Consider the following 23,727-nt stretch of genomic DNA (forward strand, 5'->3'; position numbering starts at 1 on the left):
ATAATGAAATTACGACATTTGTATTGCCAACTGGCACAGGCCAATATAACCCCCATACAGTGTCTATGTTCCTCTTATAATGATTTAATATTTCTGGTCCGTGATTTTAACTATATTTTGATGAGCAAGCATCACGAGGTTAGGACTCCCAGTTTGAAGCATAGATAGGAACCATAATGAGCCCCCAATGAGTGCCTGTGGTTTGTTCCTCTATGCACGAAGCACCGCCCAGGTTTTTGCTCCCCGCTACGCAGGGAGAGTTGCAGCAGTAGCGTTCTACAGTGCCTACGTTACCATCACAATTTTAGTGCATGCAAAGACCCCTACTCCTAATGAAAAACGGCATTCAAGTCGGCAAATCAGGAAACTAGCGGACTACGGGTGTCAGAGTGGAAGGGGAACTAACGGTGCAGACTCTGATGATGATGAGGATGATGATGGTGAGGATGATGATTCTGTAAGAGAGTTATACGTATGAATACAATGTTATGTGAAAGAGGAGGTAGCTAGAGATTATACCAGAAATGCTTCCTTGCGTTTGGATAGAATTATGAACAGTCACAAAATGTTGGTGTACAGCAATATGCACCTTAACCGATTAAATGTTGCAGAGCTCATGCTCTACATTATGACCTTGGATATGAAAATGATAATTTGCATGGTCGTAATTATCGTATGCGATGCTTTTGTTTGTGTGGTTGGTGGTTGCTGATACTGTGCCTCAGTGCGCGTATGGATAATCACAGCCCGCACTAAAGTACGCACGGCGTGCAGTGGAGGCGAGGAAGTGGGAGTGAATGCGTGTTCTTATGGAAGTACACACAGGCTTCAACATGGCCTCATCACGATATGAATGGCGCTGGTATATTCTATATTACCATATCTTGTTTGTGGTTTACATTTTATTTAGCATGTCGGCCATCAGTGGCATATGGCAGTCGCGGGCGCCAGATCGGTGTCATAAGATTGTTAGGAATTGTTCCTTTTCTCGGCGTTCTCTCGTTGTAAATGTATTTTATTGGCATGTTGTAAAACACATCTATGCATGCGATGTGGGAGAGGCAATGTTTTTCAGTAAAATCCTGTTCTGTTGATTACTTGGCGTTGACGATATGGTGCTCGTTTGAAATAAATATAGTCTTATCACATAATCTTCTTGATCTGGTAGGATTGAAAAGATGCGACTCACATGCGCTAAAATAATATAATTAAATAGAATAACTGTATTCTCCAGGCTGTAGATTGCGTTTTGTAAACTACTGACCATGCCATTTGGGTCTCAGAGCTACTGGGCACAATGCAAAAACAGCATCACCTAGCCTACTGTAAACGAGCTATCCAGTAGCCTAATAATATAATGTATTATCGAATGTAGTGTTTAAATATTGACCCGTTTTGTAATGGTTTTACATTGATATTGAAGTGTTTTTTATGTATATACTTCCATGCTTCTACTGTAGGCCTACCTCACAGTAGGCCCCATGGTGCCTCATAATGTTGTATTTTATGACGTAGCCTATAGGATATCTCGAAACATTGCTTTTAGTTTATGCGAATTGGTAGGCCTAAATAGTATGACGAATGGTTATGTGGATATTCTTTTTTTTATGTAGAACTAATATAATACAGTTTGCGTTTTCATAGTGACAATTCTACAGATGCTATGAATGTAACAGCATGTTTTTGTTGGGTGTGTGTGTGTGTGTTTGTTTGCAACATAATGCAAAGACCTCCCTGTTGTATTGACTGCTTACAGTGCTGTTCATATCACAGGATCCTAGTTAAATAAATGGTGATGCATCGAGTCTCACAGGAGATTAAAAAAGCTGTATTGCAAAAGGGGAATGCTCTGCTCTAGTGTAATAACAGTATTACTGTGAGTACGCCTATGCAGACATTATTTTAAAAAGACAGGGTTATTCATTAATTGTATTATGAGGAAGCCAAATACAGGTTGTCATATCAAAACGGGTGTGCATATTTAATGCAGGCAGGGGTGCATTCACATGGAGATGCATGTGGAGCTAAAAATACCCCTTTCTGTTCTTGAGCATGTGAGTTATAGTGGAGAGCTAGCTCTCTTGACACTTATCAGGGGACATGTTGACTTGTTAATTAGTATATAACTGTGAGGGATTACTGTCTGTTTTCAAACTGTTGTATCTCTCATAGTTTGAGATATCACCTTTTTTTCATTCACTCATGTTATTAGGATTGCAGGTGGAGCTCAGGCAGGGCACCTGTGGTCTATTCCATTAACCTTTGTTTAAAGAAATGTTAACTATGTTCATACATAAAGTCATTTGGCCTGGAATAGATAATGACATTAAAGTGTAAATGGAGGGTAGGTCAATTAGAGTTTTTCTCTACATAATATATTAGAGAAACGCTGTTGAGTAAAAGATAAAGTATGCCAAAGTTTGTTTTGGATTATGAGAAAAACAGTCACTCCAAACAGAGCGGATATGATTTAGGGATTTATCGACCAGCCGATCGTGCAGCTCAGCTGTGTAATCTGTGTCACGGCACCAATGTAGCATCTACCAATCTGCACCCTGTTTCAGTATGGTGCTCCTGATCCCTATAGCCTCCACCACACTCCAGCCAACTACATACACAAAGGTTTTTAGAGCAATAGGTTAGCAATAGTTTATGTTCATATTCAGGTTTTTACACTTTAATGTAAAATGTTAAATGTTGAGTCAAGAAAATATTTGGAAGAAGATGGTATATTACTCCTTTTGGCCTTATTTAACTGCTTTTTGTAGTAGTGTGACTGAACAATGTACTACTGATCATCTTACGTAACATTGACTTTTACACAGAGGAAAAGTGTTTTATGTACAGTAAATCTGTTTTAGACATAATAAGGCCAATTACAGATTTTGCCCACAAATCTAGGGCCATTTCGTGAGAGGGAGGGGCTAGACAAAAAGTGGCAAAAGTGTAATATTTAAATCCCTGTGGGTGATGCAATTAATAGGGTTGTCAAACTGTGAATTTATTTTGTTTGACCTGGCTTTTACAATGTTAATACAGAAGGGAAAATATAAATGCAAACTTCATTTATTTTTTTGGACAGTTTTAGTTTTCCCTACTTTAATGTCTAAACCCCAGATTGAGATTGATCATCTGTAGAAGGAGGTATTCTCTGAGGGTGAGCAGACAGACTAGCATCACTTCTCTGGACGGTTCTGACTTAGAGTATTGGGACAACTACAAATACCTAGGTGTCTGGCTAGACTGTAAACTCTCCTTCCAGACTCATATTAAGCATCTCCAATCCCTAATTTATTCTAGAATCGGCATCCTATTTCGTAACAAAGCCTCCTTCACTCACGCTGGTAAACATACCCTTGTAAAACTGACTATCCTACCGATCCTCAACTTCGGCGATGTCATTTACAGAACAGCCTCCAACACTCTACTCAGCAAACTGGATGACGGCCTAGGACGGCCTAGGAACAGTGCCAGAACTACAGATTTGTACCTTGTCAACTCGGGGGTTTGAACTTGCAACCTTCCGGTTACTAGTCCAACTCTCTAACCACTAGGCTACCCTGCCGCCCCACAGTGCCACCCGTCTATCACAGTGCCATCCGTTTTGTCACCAAAGCCCCATATACCACCCACCACTGCGACCTGTATGCTATCGTCGGCTGGCTACATATTCGTCTCCAGACCCACTGTCTTTGCTAGGTAAAGCTCTGCCTTATCTCAGCTCACTGGTCACCATAACAACACCCACCAGTAGGGTGGCATGCGCTCCAGTAGGTATATCTCACTGGTCATCCCCAAAGCCAACACCCACTTTGGCCAGCTTTCTTCCCAGTTCTCTGCTGCCAATGACTGGAACGAATTTAAAAAATCGCTGAAGTTGGAGACTTATATCTCCCTCACTAACTTTAAGCATCATCAATCTGAGCAGTTTACCGATTGCTGCAGCTGTACATAACCCATCTGTAAATAGCCCACCCAACTACCTACCTCATCTCCATACAGTATTTCTACTTGCACATCATCATCTGCACATCTATCACTTCAGTGTTAATTTGCTAAATTGTAATTACTTCACTACTATGGCCTATTTATTGCCTTACCTCCTTACTCCATTTGCACACACTATATAGATTTTTCTATTGTGTTATTGACTGTACTTTTGTTTATACTATGTGTAACTCTGTGTTGTTTTTTGTCGCAGTGCTTTGCTTTATCTTGGCCAGGTCGCAGTTGTAAATGAGAACTTGTTCTCAACTGGCCTACCTGGTTAAATAAAGGTGAAATAAAAAAGAAATAAAAAATAGGCATGTGTCTGTTAGGGTATCATCCTTGAGTCATCTCTACCCACTACTGGATGTTATACTTAATCATATTTTAGAGACCAGTGTCCATTTATGGTATGAGGTCTTTGGGGGATCGAAACTGGGGTGTCTACATGGGATGGCAGGTAGCCTAGTGGTTAGAGCGTTGGGCCAGTTACCTAAAAGGTTGCTGGATTGAATCCCTGAGCTGATGTAGTAAAAATCTGTCGGTCTACCCCTGAGCAAGGCAGTTGTCATCCAAATCAAATGTATTTATATAGCCCTTCGTACATCAGCTGATATCTCAAAGTGCTGTACAGAAACCCAGCCTAAAACCCCAAACAGCAAGCAATGCAGGTGTAGAAGCACGGTGGCTAGGAAAAACTCTCTAGAAAGGCCGAAACCTAGGAAGAAACCTAGAGAGGAACCAGGCTATGTGGGGTGGCCAGTCCTCTTCTCCTGCCGGGTGGAGATTATAACAGAACATGGCCAAGGTGTTCATAAATGACCTGCATGGTCAAATAATAATAATCACATCCAGAACAGTTGAAACTGGAGCAGCAGCACGGCCAGGTGGACTGGGGACAGCAAGGAGTCATCATGCCAGGTAGTCCTGAGGCATGGTCCTAGGGCTCAGGTCCTCCGAGAGAGAGAGAGAGAAAAAGAGAATTAGAGAGAGCATACTTAAATTCACACAGGACACCGGATAAGACAGGGGAAGTACTCCAGATATAACAGACTGACCCTAGCCCCCCGACACATAAACTACTGCAGCATAAATACTGGAGGCTGAGACAGGAGGGGTCAGGAGACACTGTGGCCCCATCTGATGATACCCCCGGACAGGGCCAAACAGGAAGGATATAACCCCACCCACTTTGCCAAAGCACAGCCCCCACACCACCATTGCTTATCACTTTGGCATTGATTATAACACCTCATGTGTTAGAGTCATTTCACTGAATCAAAGATGTGTAACTCTTTATAATACTTGTCATTTGTATAAAATATATATATATATATATATATATATATTTAAAAAAAATGTATAATAATAATACTTTAAAACAAGGAATAAGTAGATAAATTGGTTTGAAACTCAGATATTGTCACCAAGACTTGACAGTGCCCTCCTGCCCTTGTAAAAGTACTAATGAGCCCTTACCGTCCTCTCTTCTCTCCCTCACCACTACTCCTCTCACTCCCTTCCTTCACCTTTTCCCTCTACCCACTCTCACCCCTCACCCCAATCCCCCATTTCCCCTCTTCTCTTCTCTCTCACTTCCCTTCTCTCCTCTCCCCTACCTCAACCCCTCTCTCCCCTCACCCCTCACCCACAGTTGATCAGTGGAGGATCCATCGTCAGCGCTGAGGCAGTATGGGATCATGTCACCATGGCCGACAGGGAGTTGGCATTTAAGGCAGGGGATGTCATCAAGGTCCTCGATGCATCAAATAAGGACTGGTGGTGGGGACAGATTGATGATGAAGAAGGATGGTTCCCAGCCAGCTTTGTGAGGGTGAGTGGAGCCATCAAAGATTTTCTCATTCTCTGCTGCACCGTGTCTTGCCCCTCAACAAGTACACTAGGGTTTACCACCTATTCTCAATGCTCCGATGGATTATCCTTTGCCGTTGCCTTATCATTGATAATTATCGTTGATTCACTGCCCTGTTTTGAGGGCAGATATTTTAGGCTTGGGTGATGATGATGATATTTTGATATAGATCAAAATATGATTATGCCATGCTAATCTCACAGGAACTAAAAATATTTACTAGTCTCCAATTGAAATACTGTGAAAACAAGAAGACTTCAGAAAAGTGAGGAGTTATTACATTGCGGGGTTATCACTACTAGCCTTCTCCATCTGCCAACTGTAAAAATGAGTCTGAACGAGGTATGTCATGTTTTTCTCTCCAAAGGTTGAACCCCACCCACCACAACCTCAAACAAAACAGGTTTTCTATATCAACCCTATAGCAGCTCCAAGGTTCCAAAACACAACTACCAAGGTGCGTTTAATAGTTTCAGCAAGTATTTCAAAGCATCTGTTTTAACTAGCATCTCACTGCACATTGGACCACCCCATATCTAACATCTTGTCGCTTTATACTACTGCTTCCATTTGCAGACATCACCATGCTTCAAGTGTCAAGCTTGTAATAGCATTACGGTCAAACTATAGTATCTCAAACAACACTCTCTTTCTCACTCTCACTTACTCTCTTTTTCTCACTCTCTGCACTCTCACTCAACTGAAAAGCGAGCAATGAGGCACTGATTCATCTCAGATCTGAATGATGAAACATGTATGACCAACCTTTTAGCAGAGGACAGGGCATATCAAACAGGTGGATAAAACGAACAAGGCTTGATGAGTGACTCAAATAAAAGCTATTTAATGGTTATTTTATGTTACCGGATTTGTTGTCATGTTGGAAGTTATTTTCAGGAACATACATTTTCTAAAATCTTAAGAGCATTTCTGGATTATTGTGCCCATCCTATGAATTGACCATGCAGCTTTTGTCCACTGGTCCAAGGAAACAGAGAGAGTGGGCTCTAAATAGACACCCGTGGACAATGTACTCAGGCTGAGATATACTGTGTACACAGAACCATCAAGCACTGAGACCTGATGTCTGGAAAAGATTACTTACAGCACAGGCCATATGTGAATTCTGTATGGCCACATGCATATTTAAAATCAATCTCAGAAGGGTCCCATGTATGTTATGGTTAGGTCTAGTGTTTGTAATATAGATATAGGTTTAATGACCACAACTACCTCATATTTGCAAACAAACAGTCAGATACAGTAGGGTCCAAAATGATTGACACCCTTGATCAAGATAAGCAATAATGACTGTATGAAATAAATAATTCAAATATTGAGCTATACTAATACAATTATTCAGAGAAATATATTTTGTTTAACAAGTATTGTTTTTTCTCAAAAAGGTAGGGGTAAGAATTATTGACACCCCTAAAGATTCTTATAAATAATGTAGTCAAACGTTTAGTATTTGGTCCCATATTCCTAGCACACAATGATTACATCAAGCTTGTGGCTCTACAACTTATTGGATGCATTTGCAGTTTGTTTTGGTTGTGTTTCAGATTATTTTGTGTCCAATTGAAATTAATGATTAATAATGTAATGTGTCATTTTGGAGTCAGATTTACTGTAAATAATAATATAATATTACATGACCAAAAGTATGTGGACACCTGCTCATCAAACATCTCGTTCCAAAATCATGGGTATTAATATGGAGTTGGTCCCCCCTTTACTGCTATAACAGCCTCCACCCTTAACAGCTTTCCACTAGATGTTGGAACATTGCTGCAGGGACTTGCTTCCATTCAGCTACAAGAGCATTACTGAGGTCGAGCACTGATGTTGGGCAATTAGGCTTGGCTCGCAGTCGGTGTTCCACTTCGTCCCAAAGGTGTTTGATGGGGTTCAGGTCAGGGCTCTGTGGAGGTCAGTCAAGTTCTTCCACACCGATCTCAACAAACCATTTCTGTATGGAAAAAGCTTTGTGTACCGGGGCATTGTCATGCTGAAGCAGGAAAGGGCATTCCCCAAACTGTTGCCACAAAGTTGGAAGCATAGAATTGTCTAGAATGTCATTGTATGTTGTAGCATTACGATTTCCCTTCACAAGATTTCCCTTCATTCCTCCTCCACCAAACTTGACAGTTGGCACTATGTATTGGGGCAGGTAGTGTTCTCTTGGCATCCACCGTACCCAGATTCCTCTGTCGGACTGCCAGATGGTGAAGTGTGATTAATCACTCCAGAGAGAGTGTTTCCAATGGCGGTGAGCTTTACATCACTCCAGCTGACGCTTGGCATTGCGTATGGTGATCTTAGGCTTGTATGCGGTTGCTTTGCCATGGAAACCCATTTTGTTAAGCTCCAGACGAACAGTTCTTGTGCTGACGTTGCTTCCAGAGGCAGTTGGGAACTCTGTAGTGAGTGTTGCAATTGAGGACAGACAATTTCCCCACACTACTCTCTTCAGCACTTGGTGGTCCCGTTCTGTGAGCTTGTGAGGCCTACCACTTCGCAGCTAAGCCGTTGTTGATCCTAGACGTTTCCACTTCACAATAACAGCACCTACAGTTGACTGGGGCAGCTCTAGCAGTGCAGACATTTGACGAACTGACTTGTTGGAAAGGTGGCATCCTATGACAGTGCCACTTTGAAAGTCACTGAGCTCTTCAGTAAGGTCATTCTAATGCCTATTATTGTCTATGGAGATTGTATGGCTGTGTGCTCGATTTTATAATCCTGTTAGCAACAGGTGTGCCTGAAATAGCCGAATCCACTCATTTGAAGGGGTGTCCACATACTTTTGTATATGTAGTTTTCCTCCAAGACATGGTAACCTCTCACAATTACCAATAACTCGGGTTTTTACCATGTCTTGGGGGTATGATCTTTCTCTGAGCAATTGTATTTGTATAAAATAATATCATTTCCCAATTCTATTAACATACAATATTTGAATTATTTATTTTATACAGTCATGATTGCTCATCTTTATCAAGGGTGTCAATAATTTCGGACCCCACTATCTGTCATTACGATTGAGCTAAACTCTAAGTAAATGAGTAAATGCTTCAACCTCATCTTTTTTTTATTTGACTGAATCTACTAACTGATCTCATCTTACTCAGTGATTGCTAGAGTTTGTGTTTGATTTTATTTATGTGACAAGAAATTATAAGCTAATTCTATGGGGAAATAGTACCTTCATATCCTAGAGGGAAATGTGCCCATTAACAATACAGTTGCATCATGGCTGGCTTTGTAATGTGTATTTTTCCTGAAAAACATCATGATTGTGTAGATGTTTATTAGGAGTCAGCTACCTACCCCGTGTCCTCTGGCAAGGTTGCTAAAATTAGTTCCCTTTGAGGATTACACAAAGTGACAGTTCATTCCTTGAGATGCCTTCAAGCAACCAATGCACTAATGCGCTCACAACTCCTCCAACTCCCTCAACTAGGAGGTATCAGATTTTAATCAAACAATGAATACTGCGTAGAAGGACATCATGTTCATTGTTTCATGGTTTTATCCCTTTTGTAATACAATGTTATTTCTTGACCGTTTGTATATTATAATGTGGGAGGTCAAAACAATGAAAAACGATCTACCAAATCTATTAATTTTAAAATGTTGATTACTTCTCCTTGCCATTATCATTCACCTGATAAGACAAAACATGTGAACAAAAATCGTATGATGGGGTTCCCAGGGTCACCTGTTCTAGTGGCTCCTGATATTGGGGTTCGATGTGAATATAAGCAAACTGTTCATGTACAGAACTATATGGTATATATTTATCGGGTCCATACTTGCGAACATTAGAAAAAGTAGAAGTTCTCAAAATGCCCATCAACCAATTGAAATTGTTGACGTAGTTGCATGGGATACAACGCTACATGTTAGCTTTTCCCATAGGATAACCTGCCAGACATACATGCTAACCACACCACCCGTTGCAAAATAAATGTGCACATACATGTTATTCAATCATTGCACCCATACTGCTTGCGCGCGCGTCAACGAGAGTATGCGTAGCCAGGCGCTAACATGCTGACCAGACTGAGATGGGAGAGGCAGGACTTGCAGTGCATCAAGCGTCACAAATAGAACCCGTGTGGATGCAATGATTGAATAATATGTACCGTACCAGTCAAGAGTTTAGACACACCTACTCATTCCGGGGTTTATTTTTACTATTTTTTAAAACTATTTTCTACATTGTAGATGAATAATAGTGAAGACATCAAAACTAAAAAATAACACAATAACACTCATGTAGTAACCAAAAAAGTGTTACAAAAATGAAAATATATTTTTTATTTGACATTCATCAACATTGCCACCCTTTGCCTTGATGACAGCTTTTCACACTCTTGGCATTCTCTCAACCAGCTTCATGAGGTTTTCACCTGGAATGCATTTCAATTAACAGGTGTGCCTTGTTAAAAGTTAAGTTGTGGAATTTATTTCCTTCTTAATGCGTTTGTGCCAATCAGTTGTCTTGTGACAAGGTTGGGGTGGTATACAGAAGATAGCGCTATTTGGTAAAATATCAAGTCCATATTATTACAAGAAGAGCTCAAGTAAGCAAAGAGAAACAACAGTCCATCATTACTTTAAGCCATGAAAGTCAAAATTCAAGAACTTTGAATGTTTATTCAAGTGCAGTCGCAAAAACCATCAAGCGCTATGATGAACCTGGCTCTCATGAGGACCGCCACAGGAAAGGAAGACCCAGAGTTAGGAAAGGTGGATACCTAGTCAGTTGTACAACTGAATGCCTTCAACTGAAATGTGTCTTCCGCGTTTAACCCAACCCCTCTGAATCAGAGAGGTGCGGAGGCTGCCTTAATCAACATCTTCAGGGAATAGTGGGCTAACTGCTTTGTTCAGGGGCAGAACAACAGATTTCCACCTTGTCAGCTCAGGGATTCGATCCAGCAACGTTTCAGGTTACTGGCCCAACACTCTAACCACTAGGATAGTTACTTCTGCTGCAGAGGATAAGTTCATTAGAGTTAACTGCACCTTAGGTTGCAGCCCAAAAAAACGCTTCACAGAGTTCAAGTAACAGACACATCTCAACATCAACTGTTCAGAGGATACTGGATGAATCAGGCCTTCATGGTCAAATTGCTGTAAAGGACACCAATAAGAATAAGAGACTTTCTTTTGCCAAGAAACACGAGCAACGGACATTAGACCAGTGGAAATCTGGTCTGATGAGTCCACATTTGAGATTTTTTTGTTCCAACCTCTGCGTCTTTGTGAGACACAAGGGGGCCTCAAACCCACTGTTACCGTATCCTGCAGATTAACAGTTCACTGGTATATGCTACCTGGCAGCAATAATAATAGAGGTACATGACAGCTATTTGACAAGACCATAAGGCTCTTCAAATGTTAAAAAAAGTTGTATGTTAAACGTAAATGTTGTATAGACCTCCTTTATCTTTTTCCCGTAAAAGCACATGGATGTGTGTGAAAAACATGACATTTTGTCATATAGCGGAAAATCAGCACCATGCAATATTGGCACACTACAAATGTGACATACTAAGTGGAACATAAGTAAACCTTGAATTTGGAGGTTTAAAATATCCCCCTGGTGGCCAAGTTGACCTATTTTAAGAAATGCCATTGGTTGGTGGATATAAAGTATAAGATCTTTGATAGGCTGATGCGGAATTTGTTACAGGAAATAATCACTGGCCTGCTGGTCAGGTTAGCATTGTGCTAAATGTGGCAGGTTATGTTATGGGAACAGCTATACATTTAGCATTGTATCAAGTGCAAACACATAGATTATTTTAATTGGCTACTGCTCATTTTGAGACTGAGAAGTTTAAACTTGTGTGGACTCATATTGTTCATTATATTAAGTTATAGCATGTTAAGGTTATATCCCTATCAATTTGCAGTGTTGGGGAAACTACTCTGAAAATATAGTTTACCAAGCTACCAATTAAACACAAAAACTCTGTTTCAAGTAAGAATTTGGCAGGTCTGATGCTGAAAAAGAAAGGAAATTATTGTCTACTTCACCCTTATTTTCTTGGTTAGAAAAAAAATGTTGTGTTGTTCCAGTAGTTTTCTACACCGTTACATGACAAAAAAGTAATTAACTACTGAAAACACTACCGAGATTTGTATTGAGTTCAACTGCCACCAAGATACTGCAAAATGTAGGTAAATTACTAATTGAAGTACATGTAATTCACTACTCCCCAACACTGTCAATTTGAACATTGCTGGAAACAGAGCCACTGTTGAAACACAGGGATTGTGCAGTGCAGTCTATCAACTGTCCCATTTATTAGTAGCAAAGCTCTGTTTTAAATTCCCTGTGTCACTGCCTTACATCTTGTGAGCGCTCATGCTTAAAGCTCTATTGTGCAGTCACAGTGATGTACTCAGCCTAACCTGCAATTTCATGCTTGTTTCTTTTTCTAGTTTTGATGCATACTGTTGCTTTAGCTCAACCTATTCCATCGATACAGTTACATATCGCAATATTCTTTTTTACAATATATCATATCGAATCGTTTTGACAATATTGCAATATTACTTTTGCGCTAGTTGGCTGTACCTGCATCAAACTCCAGTATTTTTCCTTCATAGCTTGTTCTCCATCTTCTTTTTAAATAGGGAGCTAATTTGTCTTCAGCACTTTTATTGCCATAATTAAAACTCGTTATCGTGGCTCTCTCTTGTCCCTCTACAGCAGACCTATAGTGAGGTCCCTGGCAATTCCCAACCCAACTCTTCAATGTAAAGGATTCGTTAGAATTCAAGATAAATTACAATGTTTTTTGAACAGGTACCTATTTTACGGGTGCATCAGAGGAATGAAGGCCTGATATGGATATTTCTATACTTTTTTAACGCGTTTTTGACAAATCTAATTATGATACACATTGTTCAATTTAAACTGAAGAAGTGGCATTGAAAATGAATTTGAATAGGGAGAAAAGGCCCCATGGCTTTGGAATTAAAATGGTGTTGTTGTTTTGTATTTTTAAAATATTTTAGATCACTTACAACCCGAACCCTGATTGTTGATGCTACTGTTTATTTTTCCAGGCTGACATGTTGTGTTCTGCTGTCCTCAGCTGTGGGTGAACCAGGAGGAGAGCACGACGGTAGAGACAGTTGAGGGGGCTAGCCCCAGCCCCAGTGAGGTCCAGAACGGGCATGCGGAGGCCAGCCCCAGCAGCAGCGACTGTCTTTGCCTGGGCCAAACCGTCCAGAACAGAGACCAGATGAGGGCCAATGTAATCAACGAGATCATGAGCACAGAGCGTCACTACATCAAACACCTGAAGGACATATGTGAGGTAGGCTTGGCTGGCTAGAGATCTTCCAAAGACAGAAGGGCATATGTGAAGCAGAAGTTATAGACTATGGATGGGCGTGGGGTGGGGGCCACAAAAAATCTGAAAATGTCATGAGGGGCCACAGTGGGTCACGGGTCTACGTATCTATATAACCTAGTGTTGGGCTAGTAAATGAAAGGGCGCTCGCTGATTCGAATACCCGAGCCAACAAGGTGAAAAATCTGTTGATGTTCCTTTGATTAAGGCACGTAACCCTAATTTGCTCCAGGGGTGCCGTACTACTATGGCTCACCCTGTAAAACAACACACTTCACTGCACTTCTCCGGTGTATGTAACTATAAAACATCTTACATGCAATCAGTGCCAGCCCTAGTCTTTTGGGGCCCCTAAGTGACATTTTGTTGGGGGCAAAATATTTTTGACATTTTTGTTTGTTTTGGTCTTCGGCAAGGGTTTTACGCCCCTTCAACAGTTTTCTTGAGTTTTCTTAGATTAATTCTGGATATTTTGAGGTGTGTATACTGGCTATGGCATCTCAAGAGGGACAAACAGTCCTATTGCCATTTTTTTATTTTCAAGCGTTCTTTTATGGGAATATGCGAGGCACAGACGTTCACTTCACCTACTTGAGTTCTGCTAGGAGCAAACTGAACTTAGTATGCAGACACCTTTATGCACTATGCTTTTCCGCACGCTTACTATACAACAGATCAATATAGTCTACCAGTCAACTGTCTATCCTGCCCTCTATCGATAGTGACAATAGTGGTTGTTGGATCGTTTTTCCAGATCTGCAATAGGTTAACTATCAATCAGACCACACATAAAATCTTAGATTTTTTTCCCCCGAATGCTGTTTTATATTTTCCAAAATTCTGTTTTCTCAGTTTTATTGTTCCTGGTTTTAGACATTCTTTTATTTTTACTCTTAAAACTACAATTGTTCATAGATAAACAATGAAATTGGATGTTCTGAGTCCATATCAATGCTTACATCACATCAGAAGACCATTTATTTTAGGTCTGTAAGGAAATTAACAAGTCGATTTTTGAGTGTAATTCCCCTTTAATTGCGCATCTGGCCCTTTAATTGTGCATATGGTGAGCGCGGAATGTGCTCATGGCAAACTTTGCAAATAACAAATAATATATACAAATGATTTACTTCCTCATGATACACTTCTGCCAGGTAAGCCTACTTTGCAGTTAACATTTAATTTAGAAGGTTTTGGGGAAAGTATTTCTGTTAAACCACAAGACAGTTATCATGTCAACTGGCTACACACGGAGTGATACACATAAACACACACAACACAGACAGGGCATTATTGCTGGAAATTAATTGGCAGATATTGTGTTAGGTTTGTCTTTTTAAGCTATTAGTAGCTAACCAATGGTGGGATAATGTTGCACTGATTAGATAGTAGCAAGGAGCTTGCAGTGTCTGATACTTGGGAGGTGTTGACAACGCAAACCATGATGATAAGCGTTCCACGTCGGTATGCGGTTATGCGTTGCTTATTGGTTGTGTGTGGTGCATTGGCACAGAAACCTGTTGGTGGAAAATTCGTTGCATCTATTTTATGTAATTTATAAATATCATAAAATGTTAAACGAATTTCCCCCTAGTTGATCATTGTCTGCAGCCAATTCTGATCGTAGTGTAACGAGAGTCATTTTTGTTGTTGTCTATTTTTCGGTCGTTGTCTGCGAACCCTTAACCTTCTGGAGCGTTGCCTTGACAATAAACTGACTGTGCTACAAAACCATGCGAAAGTGGTAAAGTCGATAACTTCATGTATAAATACAACGGTTGCTACAGTTATGGTTATTTATGGTGGTAATCATAATTGTTGAGTACATTTTGAAGGGGGAAGATGTGCAACATTTTTTACAGTACAAAGGCAGGGTCATGTGAAGAAAAATAATGTGTTGGGGAGGGGAGTGCAGTTTTTTTAATGACGTCTCGAGTTGCCTATCTCTGTTTTAGACAATTACCTTGTTTTAGGCCATTACCCAACCACTATTCATAGCAAGATAAGACAGATTATTAGTGATTATCCAATATGAAATATTAAATGGGCATGAAAAAAAGTGTATTTATCTAAGTACCCAATAAACTGTATATCCAATATTTCCACAGTGCTATAACAGCTCTTGTGCAGATTTAGATTATGCAGTACAGTGCTTTCCATGGACTAGGAACAAAATGTGTCTAAAGGCAAACTTCAGTCAATTCTGTTCTAAAGAGTAGTGACATGCTACAGTGTTTTAGTGAGAGATTAGAAGCGATGGCTGACCCGTAAGTGCTGGTTGTGGGCTCAGAAATAGCATCCCTCCCATCCCACACCACTCTTCCCCAGCATATATAGAAACAAGCACTCCATCTCTTCACGCACCACCTGTCTCCGTCAAACAACACACCCAGGAGAGGACATGAAAAAGTACTCAAAAAGCTGTTACCCAATCAGACGTTTTTCATCAGTTTTCCCTCTGTTCCCACATAAATATTACATAATCACAATGTGCTTCGAAACCCCCAAAATGACGCAGAGAAAACATAAATTGTGTAAGCAACATCACATGGCAAATCGTAATGTCTAGGTGACTGGGAATGCCTATTGAAGCGTGATGGGTCCCTTAAGTGTGAAACTATATGATTTTTCATGAATGACTTGAAATGTTATTGGAGAAATGAGCTCCCACAGAGGGGATGAGTTACATAACTGAGACTCTTGCTTATAGAGCTGTAGCCATCTTCCCTGCCTTTTATTTCCCTCTAGATCTAATCTGGGAAAAATGTGGTTAGAAAAATAAATTCGATGGGAAATTAAACAGGGACTAAACAATGATTATGATTCAGTCATTGGCACTGATGCCTTTTTTAAACTCAGACAAAACGGTTTGAATGCCCTGTGTCATGTACAAATATTCCCAGTGTGAAATAGTTCCCAGTTCAATAATTGCACGTGCAGATCTTTATGTGGATGGCTGAGCTCGTGCAGATGTTTCTCTCACCCTGTCTTGACCTCGAGAAACTGTTCTGTGAGAATGCGCATTTGCTTCACACATCTGCCATTCAATGGTGGCCAGGAGTATTGACACTGACCAATCAGAAGCTTGTTGAGGCGTGAGGTCGACATATATACACCCAGACTCACGCGTCTAAGTGCTGAATGTTGATGTGAGGAGAGATATGTTGCCAGTGTAAAGACTTGGGCGCTACGGCGGGGGGCGAAATAAATATCCGCCTAGCTCCTGCCATCCACATAAAGAGACGCAAGTGCAATTATTGAACTGGGAATATTTTCACGTTGGGAGAAATTTTACATGACGTTACAATCACAACGATTGGGAACTATTTCATGCTGGGAAGATTTTTACATGACACCCTGCAGTAAAGAAAAAATCATATGAGATGCCATGCAACATCAATGAAATACTATCATTTGAAATGCATAATATTGGATCAAAACCATTTGTTTTTCTTTGTTGCCTCAGGGTTACTTCCGGCAATGTAAAAAAAGAAGAGACATGTTCAATGATGACCAGTTGAGGGTCATATTTGGGAACATTGAAGATATCTACAGGTTTCAAATGGGCTTTGTCAGAGACCTGGAGAAGCAGTACAATACAGAAGAACCTCATCTCAGTGAAATAGGTCCCTGCTTCCTAGAACATGTAAGCATTTTTGTATCTCTCAGGATTTCAAGTGTCTTTTAAATGTAATCCCTCAATAGGTTTGAGTAAACCTTGTGTATCATATCTACATGGCCATTGGATTCTCATCATTTTTCATACTTCTGAGAACCTTGATGATGGGGCATTTCAGAGTTCCCTTTGGTTATTAATTTCAATGGTAACTTAAGGCAGTAGTGCACCCTCACTATTTTGTTAACTCCAAAAAAGAAAAGAAAATTCAGCTCGTTTCAGCATTTCAAACATACTGTGTACACGTTTATCTGTTGCAGCAAGATGGCTTTTGGATCTACTCAGAGTACTGCAACAACCACGTGGATGCCTGCATGGAGCTCTCTCGGCTGATGAAGGATGGCCGCTATCAGCATTTCTTTGAGGCATGTCGCCTGGTGCAGCAGATGATTGACATCGCCATTGATGGCTTCCTGCTCACGCCTGTCCAGAAGATCTGCAAGTACCCTCTGCAGCTGGCAGAGCTTCTCAAGTACACTGTCCAGGAGCACAGGTACCTGTCCCTTAGTCTCAATGTCACATCAAATATTTACATTCACCTCTGTGTCATGATGAAGCATTGTTTCTACTGATAAAGATCCTGCTGGAATGATTGGTATTTTTTGCTCTCAGGTTAATTGGCCAGTATGAGACTTGAGGATCTTTCATTAATATGTGAGGATCCTAGACGTGGATGCTAAACTTAAAGTATTGTTGTTTTGTGCAGTGAAGCTGTGATAGAGATGTGGCACGGTATGCATGCCTGACTATACAGTTCTTTTGTTGACCTATTCCTCCTACTTGGTCACCCCCACTATAACATTGTGTCTCCTCCCCTCTCGTAGTGACTACCGTTATGTCGCTGCAGCGCTGGCTGTCATGCGGAACGTCACTCAGCAGATTAACGAGAGGAAGCGTCGCCTGGAAAACATTGACAAGATAGCACAGTGGCAGGCGTCTGTGCTGGACTGGGAGGTAGGACTGAGACAGGGTGACATGACTGAGGAACTAACAAGTACTGTGGGACACACATACAACGAGCCGTTTTTAGTTAATGATTTGGCTCTGTCAACTCACTCCTTTGCTACTAGCTTGTTTTGGTCAGAGTTTGAAACACAATGTATTTTACAATGCAAATATTTTGATAAGCTGTCACGTCGACCTTCTATGAAGGTTTAGAGGCAAGAAGTTGTTTCTTCCAAAGGAAAATATATCAATTGCTCCTTTTGGAGTATGTACTCTTTTGATAAAATAAGAAAACAAGACTGTCAGATGCGGTGCATTTTGAAGCACTCCGTTTCATCGGGATGAAGTTAATCAGGAGTGAGAAAAGGAAGTGCAAGGATCTGTGTTGCTAGACTCGAGCCTGTATTCGATGTGAGAGAGCTAGCATTAGCGGGCCACTCTGACCTAGTTGAAGAGTTTTTCCAGAGTTGCACAATCACTGAGGTACTGTAATTATGTCAAGTAAAATAAAAAATCAAACCCACCAGAGTTCTACTTTGTCACCATCTATGTATTTGAGGAAGCGGAAGCCTGTCTTAAACAGAGGAAGCCTGTCTTACTAGTCAGTATCTTATCAGTCACTTTTCTAATGTCATAAGCATAAAAGGATTCTGTTTTCTTGACTATGTATCACAGACTGTGTTATTGATCCTGTTTAAAGATCTGACCGTCTTGTATTTCTCTGTGCAGGGGGATGATATTCTAGACAGGAGTACAGAGCTGGTCTACACTGGGGAGATGTCATGGATCTACCAGCCATATGGGCGGAGTCAGACCAGGGTCTTCTTCCTGTTCGACCATCAGATGGTTCTGTGTAAAAAGGTAAGGTGGCCACATCTGGGTCACAAATGCTATTTAATTGATCGGAACCAATCTTGACACTCCCAGGTGTACATATTGCCTATGTAACCCCTCTCTTTTGCAGACAGAGTTGGCATGAATTTGTTTAGAATGTGATCAACCGGTCAGTTTGTTTGTGAATAAAACATGGCAACAAAATCAGTACGTGTGTTTGTACCCTTAGTTACACTCCCAGGTTCAAGGCAAATGAAGGTCACTGCTTGAAAGAGTCAAGTCACCAGATTAATGTACCTAAGGGGTAATGATTTATAGAGAAATTTACGAAGTTCTGAAATGCATCCAATAGCTCAACATGTGTTGAGAGATTCTCAAAGGTCATGCTAAGAAACTCTCAAATCATGAAGTGTTTAGCTCTTAAACCCACAATCAATCCCATGAATTAGGCCGATTAGTATGAGTCATTCAAATGTGGTGGGTAGCTCACAAACATCACAGTGAGGGAAATTCTGTGTGATATATTGTCACCGTGCAATTTGTAGTTTGAAATTAAAATGGTCAGGAACACATCTTTAATTCAGCTCCTGAAAATGGACCCTGTGGTACTTGTTGTAACAGAACTGGATGGAGATTCGTTCCTGCTTGTCTGTGAGGTCTTACCTTTTATCTCCATCCCCTCAGCACTGTGATTGATTCCTGCTCCTGAGGTGGATGACAACAGTGTTGTAACATAAGGCCGTCATGTCCAAAGGGGAGCTAGAGGAAGCTGACAGGCTTACAGTACAGTACACAGGGCTGTTGTGTCTCTGAGTTTACTGCTACCGCTGGGACATGTGTGACACAAGCTCTCTGAGGGGACAGAAATATATAGTACGCAGCAGAAACATCACTAATGGGGATGGGACACCTGGAATCAGGAGCAGCTGTTTACAGCAAAGTGCATTATTCATCAGGGTGATTGCATGGAACCCTGTCTATCACAGGGAAATTGATAGGCTGCAATTAGTAAAAATGTACTTATTTCTTCCTGGCTGCCAGGAATTCACCTGGGTTTCGCAGTGCCTCACTATTGTTCAAAGCACTGGTGTAGATAATTCAAAGTAAATTAGAATCCACTCTCTACTATATTTTTCCCTTCCACTCCTCACTCCCTTACTTTTCCCTCAGGACTTAATACGACGAGACATCCTGTACTACAAGGGCCGCATGGATATGGACAGGTACAATTTAGTTGATGCTGTGGATGGGCGAGATGATGACTTCAATGTGAGTGTGAAGAATGCGTTCAAGCTGAGTAATAAGGACTCCGACGAGATCCACATCTTCCTGGCCAAGAAGCTGGAGGAGAAACTTCGCTGGCTAAAAGCTTTTCACGAGGAACGCAAGATGGTGCAAGAGGATGAAAAAATAGGTGTGTATGTGAAAGAAATGTTCATTTGTACAACAAATTAAAATGGTGAATGAATATAACAATTATTTATATTTTTCAGGGTTTGAGATATCAGAGTATCAGAAGCGACAAGCAGCGATGACAGTGCGAAGAATGACCAAACAAAAAGGTAAATGCACACTTTCCCAAATTGGTTAACTAACAGTTTTTGTTTTTAGTCCATCTATAGTGCATCTCTCTCCTCCTTAATATATATCTCCTCCCATGTGTAGGCCATAGATCTGTGCCCCCTGGATACCCCCCTCCTATGGACCCCATGAATCCAGGACAGTACTTGGTAGGAGACGGCATGGAACAATCAGAATTTGAATTCCCTGAACCTGAAAGGTGCAAGTCTCCCTTCTGGCAGAGCTTCAGCAGGTTAACTCCCTTTAGGAAATAGAGAAGAGATATATTTTAGAAAGACCACCTTATTTTTTTGAGAAGCACCATTGTATTTCAATTGTGACTCTTAAGGGAAAGCTGAACACGAGTATTTGGATTGTCAAACATTTAGCTTGTGAGCATCTCATTGATGACTGTACTGTTGTAATCACTTTACCTGTATGACTGCAATGACAACTACCAACACAACTACCACAGCGAATGACCACACCTTTGGAACCTGAGAGAAACCAAAACACCTTCCTATCTCTTGATCTGTGAGAATATTTTTGTGACCTCTACTAATCCTTGGACAATGGAAAAGGGAACCGTGAGTTTCAAGGAAAAACTAACAGAACATTTGTGTCCACATTTAAAACTGAGGAAGCACTAGTCATACATTGATCTTTATGCCAAATCTGGTTGTGTCCTACAGTTCACTGTGACCTTAATGGGCATTTTATGAGTTTTATTTTTATTTTTTTCAAGTAAAATGCTGGCCAAATTCATCAGTCTTGTATTGTTTTCGAGTATTTATTTCCATTTTATTTTTGCTAATTTAAAATGCATGATGAAGTCCATTGTAGGTATTTATTGTGCAATTATATTCTTACGGGTCAAAGGGAAAAGAGAATCCGCATCATCAACTTCAGTGTGACTCATTCCAATACATCTTATATTGTTGACAGGGTATATATGTTGTATATATTTTTATTACATGTAGGTACTTAAGTCTGATAGGAATCATCTCGTGGTGTTCTCTTAAATAGTCATTCACACTGATTTTCCATAACCAGGATGGTAGTTTGAGACATGATATTACAGTAGGCTATAGTCAGCTATCATTGCATAGTGCTTTCTTTACCACCGGGCACCTCAGTCATTGTAGAATAATATGTGGTTATAGTTGCACTTACCTAAGATCCATCTGTGATTTCATCAGGTAGAAGAGTCTGCACGAATGCCTTTCAACCACCCAAGTCATTTAACAAAGATTGTGATCGCATAAGTTTCAGAAATAAAAAGGCCTACCATAAAATTATTTGACGATAGTTCCATAAATGACCATGGTTAAACCCCTATTCATTGGCTTTATTTTCATGTGATATTCATTCTTGATAGTGAAAGAATACCACTTTAAGGTAGCCAAACTACAGTTAAAACATCTTGGTAGTCTTTTTCCTGTGGTGGCTTTCATAGTGCCAGCACAATGTTATGACATGACTGATTTTACGCCTGTCATTGCAGGTTAAATCCTTTGCTTGCTCTGCCACCAGGCTTAGATGAAGCAGAAGATGGGGAACATTTCAGGGGGATTCCAGTGTGGTTTTTTTAGGCATTATGATGGCTACTTCAACAACAAAGTTATACCAGAATTTCACATGAAAAATGCAAAGGAAATGCTGGTGGTCAAGCTTGTTATCTATATTTGTATTCAAATGGTGAAAACAATTTTTAAAAGGATATTTATTTATATGCCTAAAAAATCAACTAGGATTTAATACATTGCATTAGATACAGTATAAAAGCGCAATATGAAAGTGTGCAGTAATATTGAAGGAAAAAAACACTTTAAATATTAAGGCATTTTCTCTTGATGAACTGATATGGAACATTCATACATTTATTTTAAAAAGTGCATTTTCTAATGAAAACAAATGCTTAAATATCTGAATTGATAAGTTGTTTAATTTCATTTTTGGTTTTATTGATAATTATGGATGATTTATCATTAATTTTGTGACTATGGCTTGGAATAAATCAAAATGCGTTAACATGATTGTTTCCTTCTTAATAATTTAAGTTGTGCAGTACCTATTAGGTGTTAATAGATGTGCATTAACACATTCTAATGAGATGGATAACCACCAAGATTATCTAAATTCATTTCTCTCTGCCAGGTGTTTGTTTACTTTTTCCTCAAATAATCACCATATCTCCTTATCTTTCCTTCTTAATGTACCAAAAGACAGTCTAATGAAGCACACCAACCTGTAAGAGAAGTCATGTATAAGATCTACTATTAAAGAATTACCATTAATGTGTAAAGAAATCAATTTATTGTCTATTGCAGATACAGTGCCTTCGGAAAGTATTCGGACCCCTTGACTTTTTCCACATTTTGTTACGTTACAGCCTTATTCTAAATGTATTCAATTAAATAAAAATCCTCTACAGTCTACACACAATACCCCATAATGACAAAGCGAAGATAGGTTTTTAGAAATGTTTGCAAATGTATTTATTAAAGTATTTATTAAAAACAAAACGGAAAATACCTTATTTACATAGAGTGGGGCAAAAAAAGTATTTAGTCAGCCACCAATTGTGCAAGTTCTCCCACTTAAAAAGACGAGAGAGGCCTTAATTTATCATAGGTACACTTCAACTATGACAGACAAAATGAGAAAAAAAAATCCAGAAAATCACATTGTAGGATTTTTAATGAATTTATTTGCAAATGATGGTGGAAAATAAGTATTTGGTCAATAACAAAAGTTTATCTCAATACTTTGTTATATACTCTTCACAAGGTTTTCACACACTGTTGCTGGTATTTTGGCCCATTCCTCCATGCAGATCTCCTCTAGAGCAGTGATGTTTTGGGGCTGTTGCTGGGCAACACGGACTTTCAACTCCCTCCAAAGATTTTCTATGGGGTTGAGATCTGGAGACTGGCTAGGCCACTCCAGGACCTTGAAACGCTTCTTACGAAGCCACTCCTTCGTTGCCCGGGCGTTGTGTTTGGGATCATTGACATGCTGAAAGACCCAGCCACATTTCATCTTCAATACCCTTGCTGATGGAAGGAGGTTTTCACTCAAAATCTCACGATACATGGCCCCATTCATTCTTTCCTTTACACGGATCAGTCGCCCTGGTCCCTTTGGAGCTGGGCCCCAAAGCATGATGTTTCCACCCCCATGCTTCACAGTAGGTATGGTGTTCTTTGGATGCAACTCAGCATTCTTTGTCCTCCAAACACGACGAGTTGAGTTTTTACCAAAAAGTTATATTTTGGTTTCATCTGACCATATGACATTCTCCCAATCTTCTTCTGGATCATCCAAATGCTCTCTAGCAAACTTTAGACGGGCCTGGACATGTACTGGCTTAAGCAGGGGGACACGTCTGGCACTGCAGGATTTGAGTCCCTAGCGGCGTAGTGTGTTACTGATGGTAGGCTTTGTTACTTTGGTCCCAGCTCTCTGCA

At 40.2% G+C, this 23,727-nt stretch overlaps 1 protein-coding gene across 3 annotated transcripts; it reads left to right on the forward strand.

Moving 5' to 3' along the window:
- The first annotated feature begins 233 nt into the window (after positions 1-233).
- On the forward strand, positions 234-22,290 carry arhgef9a (Cdc42 guanine nucleotide exchange factor (GEF) 9a). 3 transcript variants are annotated; one of them, XM_021623229.2, is made up of 11 exons: positions 234-440; positions 5,642-5,821; positions 6,228-6,317; positions 12,982-13,206; positions 16,709-16,888; positions 17,179-17,411; positions 17,743-17,872; positions 18,593-18,724; positions 19,868-20,111; positions 20,191-20,259; positions 20,363-22,290. In XM_021623229.2, the coding sequence occupies exons 1-11, from the start codon at positions 420-422 to the stop codon at positions 20,530-20,532; spliced, it is 1,674 nt and encodes a 557-aa protein (XP_021478904.1). In that variant the 5' UTR covers positions 234-419; the 3' UTR covers positions 20,533-22,290. The 3 variants fall into 3 exon arrangements, with proteins under 3 accessions (XP_021478904.1, XP_021478908.1, XP_021478905.1); XM_021623230.2 differs by lacking the exon at positions 234-440 and adding an exon at positions 724-862; XM_021623233.2 differs by lacking the exon at positions 6,228-6,317.
- The last annotated feature ends 1,437 nt before the right edge of the window (positions 22,291-23,727 follow it).

The sequence above is a fragment of the Oncorhynchus mykiss genome, chromosome 12 (genome assembly GCF_013265735.2).
Source record: "Oncorhynchus mykiss isolate Arlee chromosome 12, USDA_OmykA_1.1, whole genome shotgun sequence".
Lineage (NCBI taxonomy): Eukaryota > Metazoa > Chordata > Actinopteri > Salmoniformes > Salmonidae > Oncorhynchus > Oncorhynchus mykiss.

Excerpts from the sequence above, each read along its gene's own strand:
- arhgef9a (XM_021623229.2), top strand. The coding sequence starts at position 420 with ATGATGATGAGGATGATGATG. Across the intron at positions 13,207-16,708 it reads ACCTGAAGGACATATGTGAG|GGTTACTTCCGGCAATGTAA; the intron begins GTAGGCTTGGCT and ends TTGTTGCCTCAG. Across the intron at positions 17,873-18,592 it reads CGTCTGTGCTGGACTGGGAG|GGGGATGATATTCTAGACAG; the intron begins GTAGGACTGAGA and ends TTCTCTGTGCAG.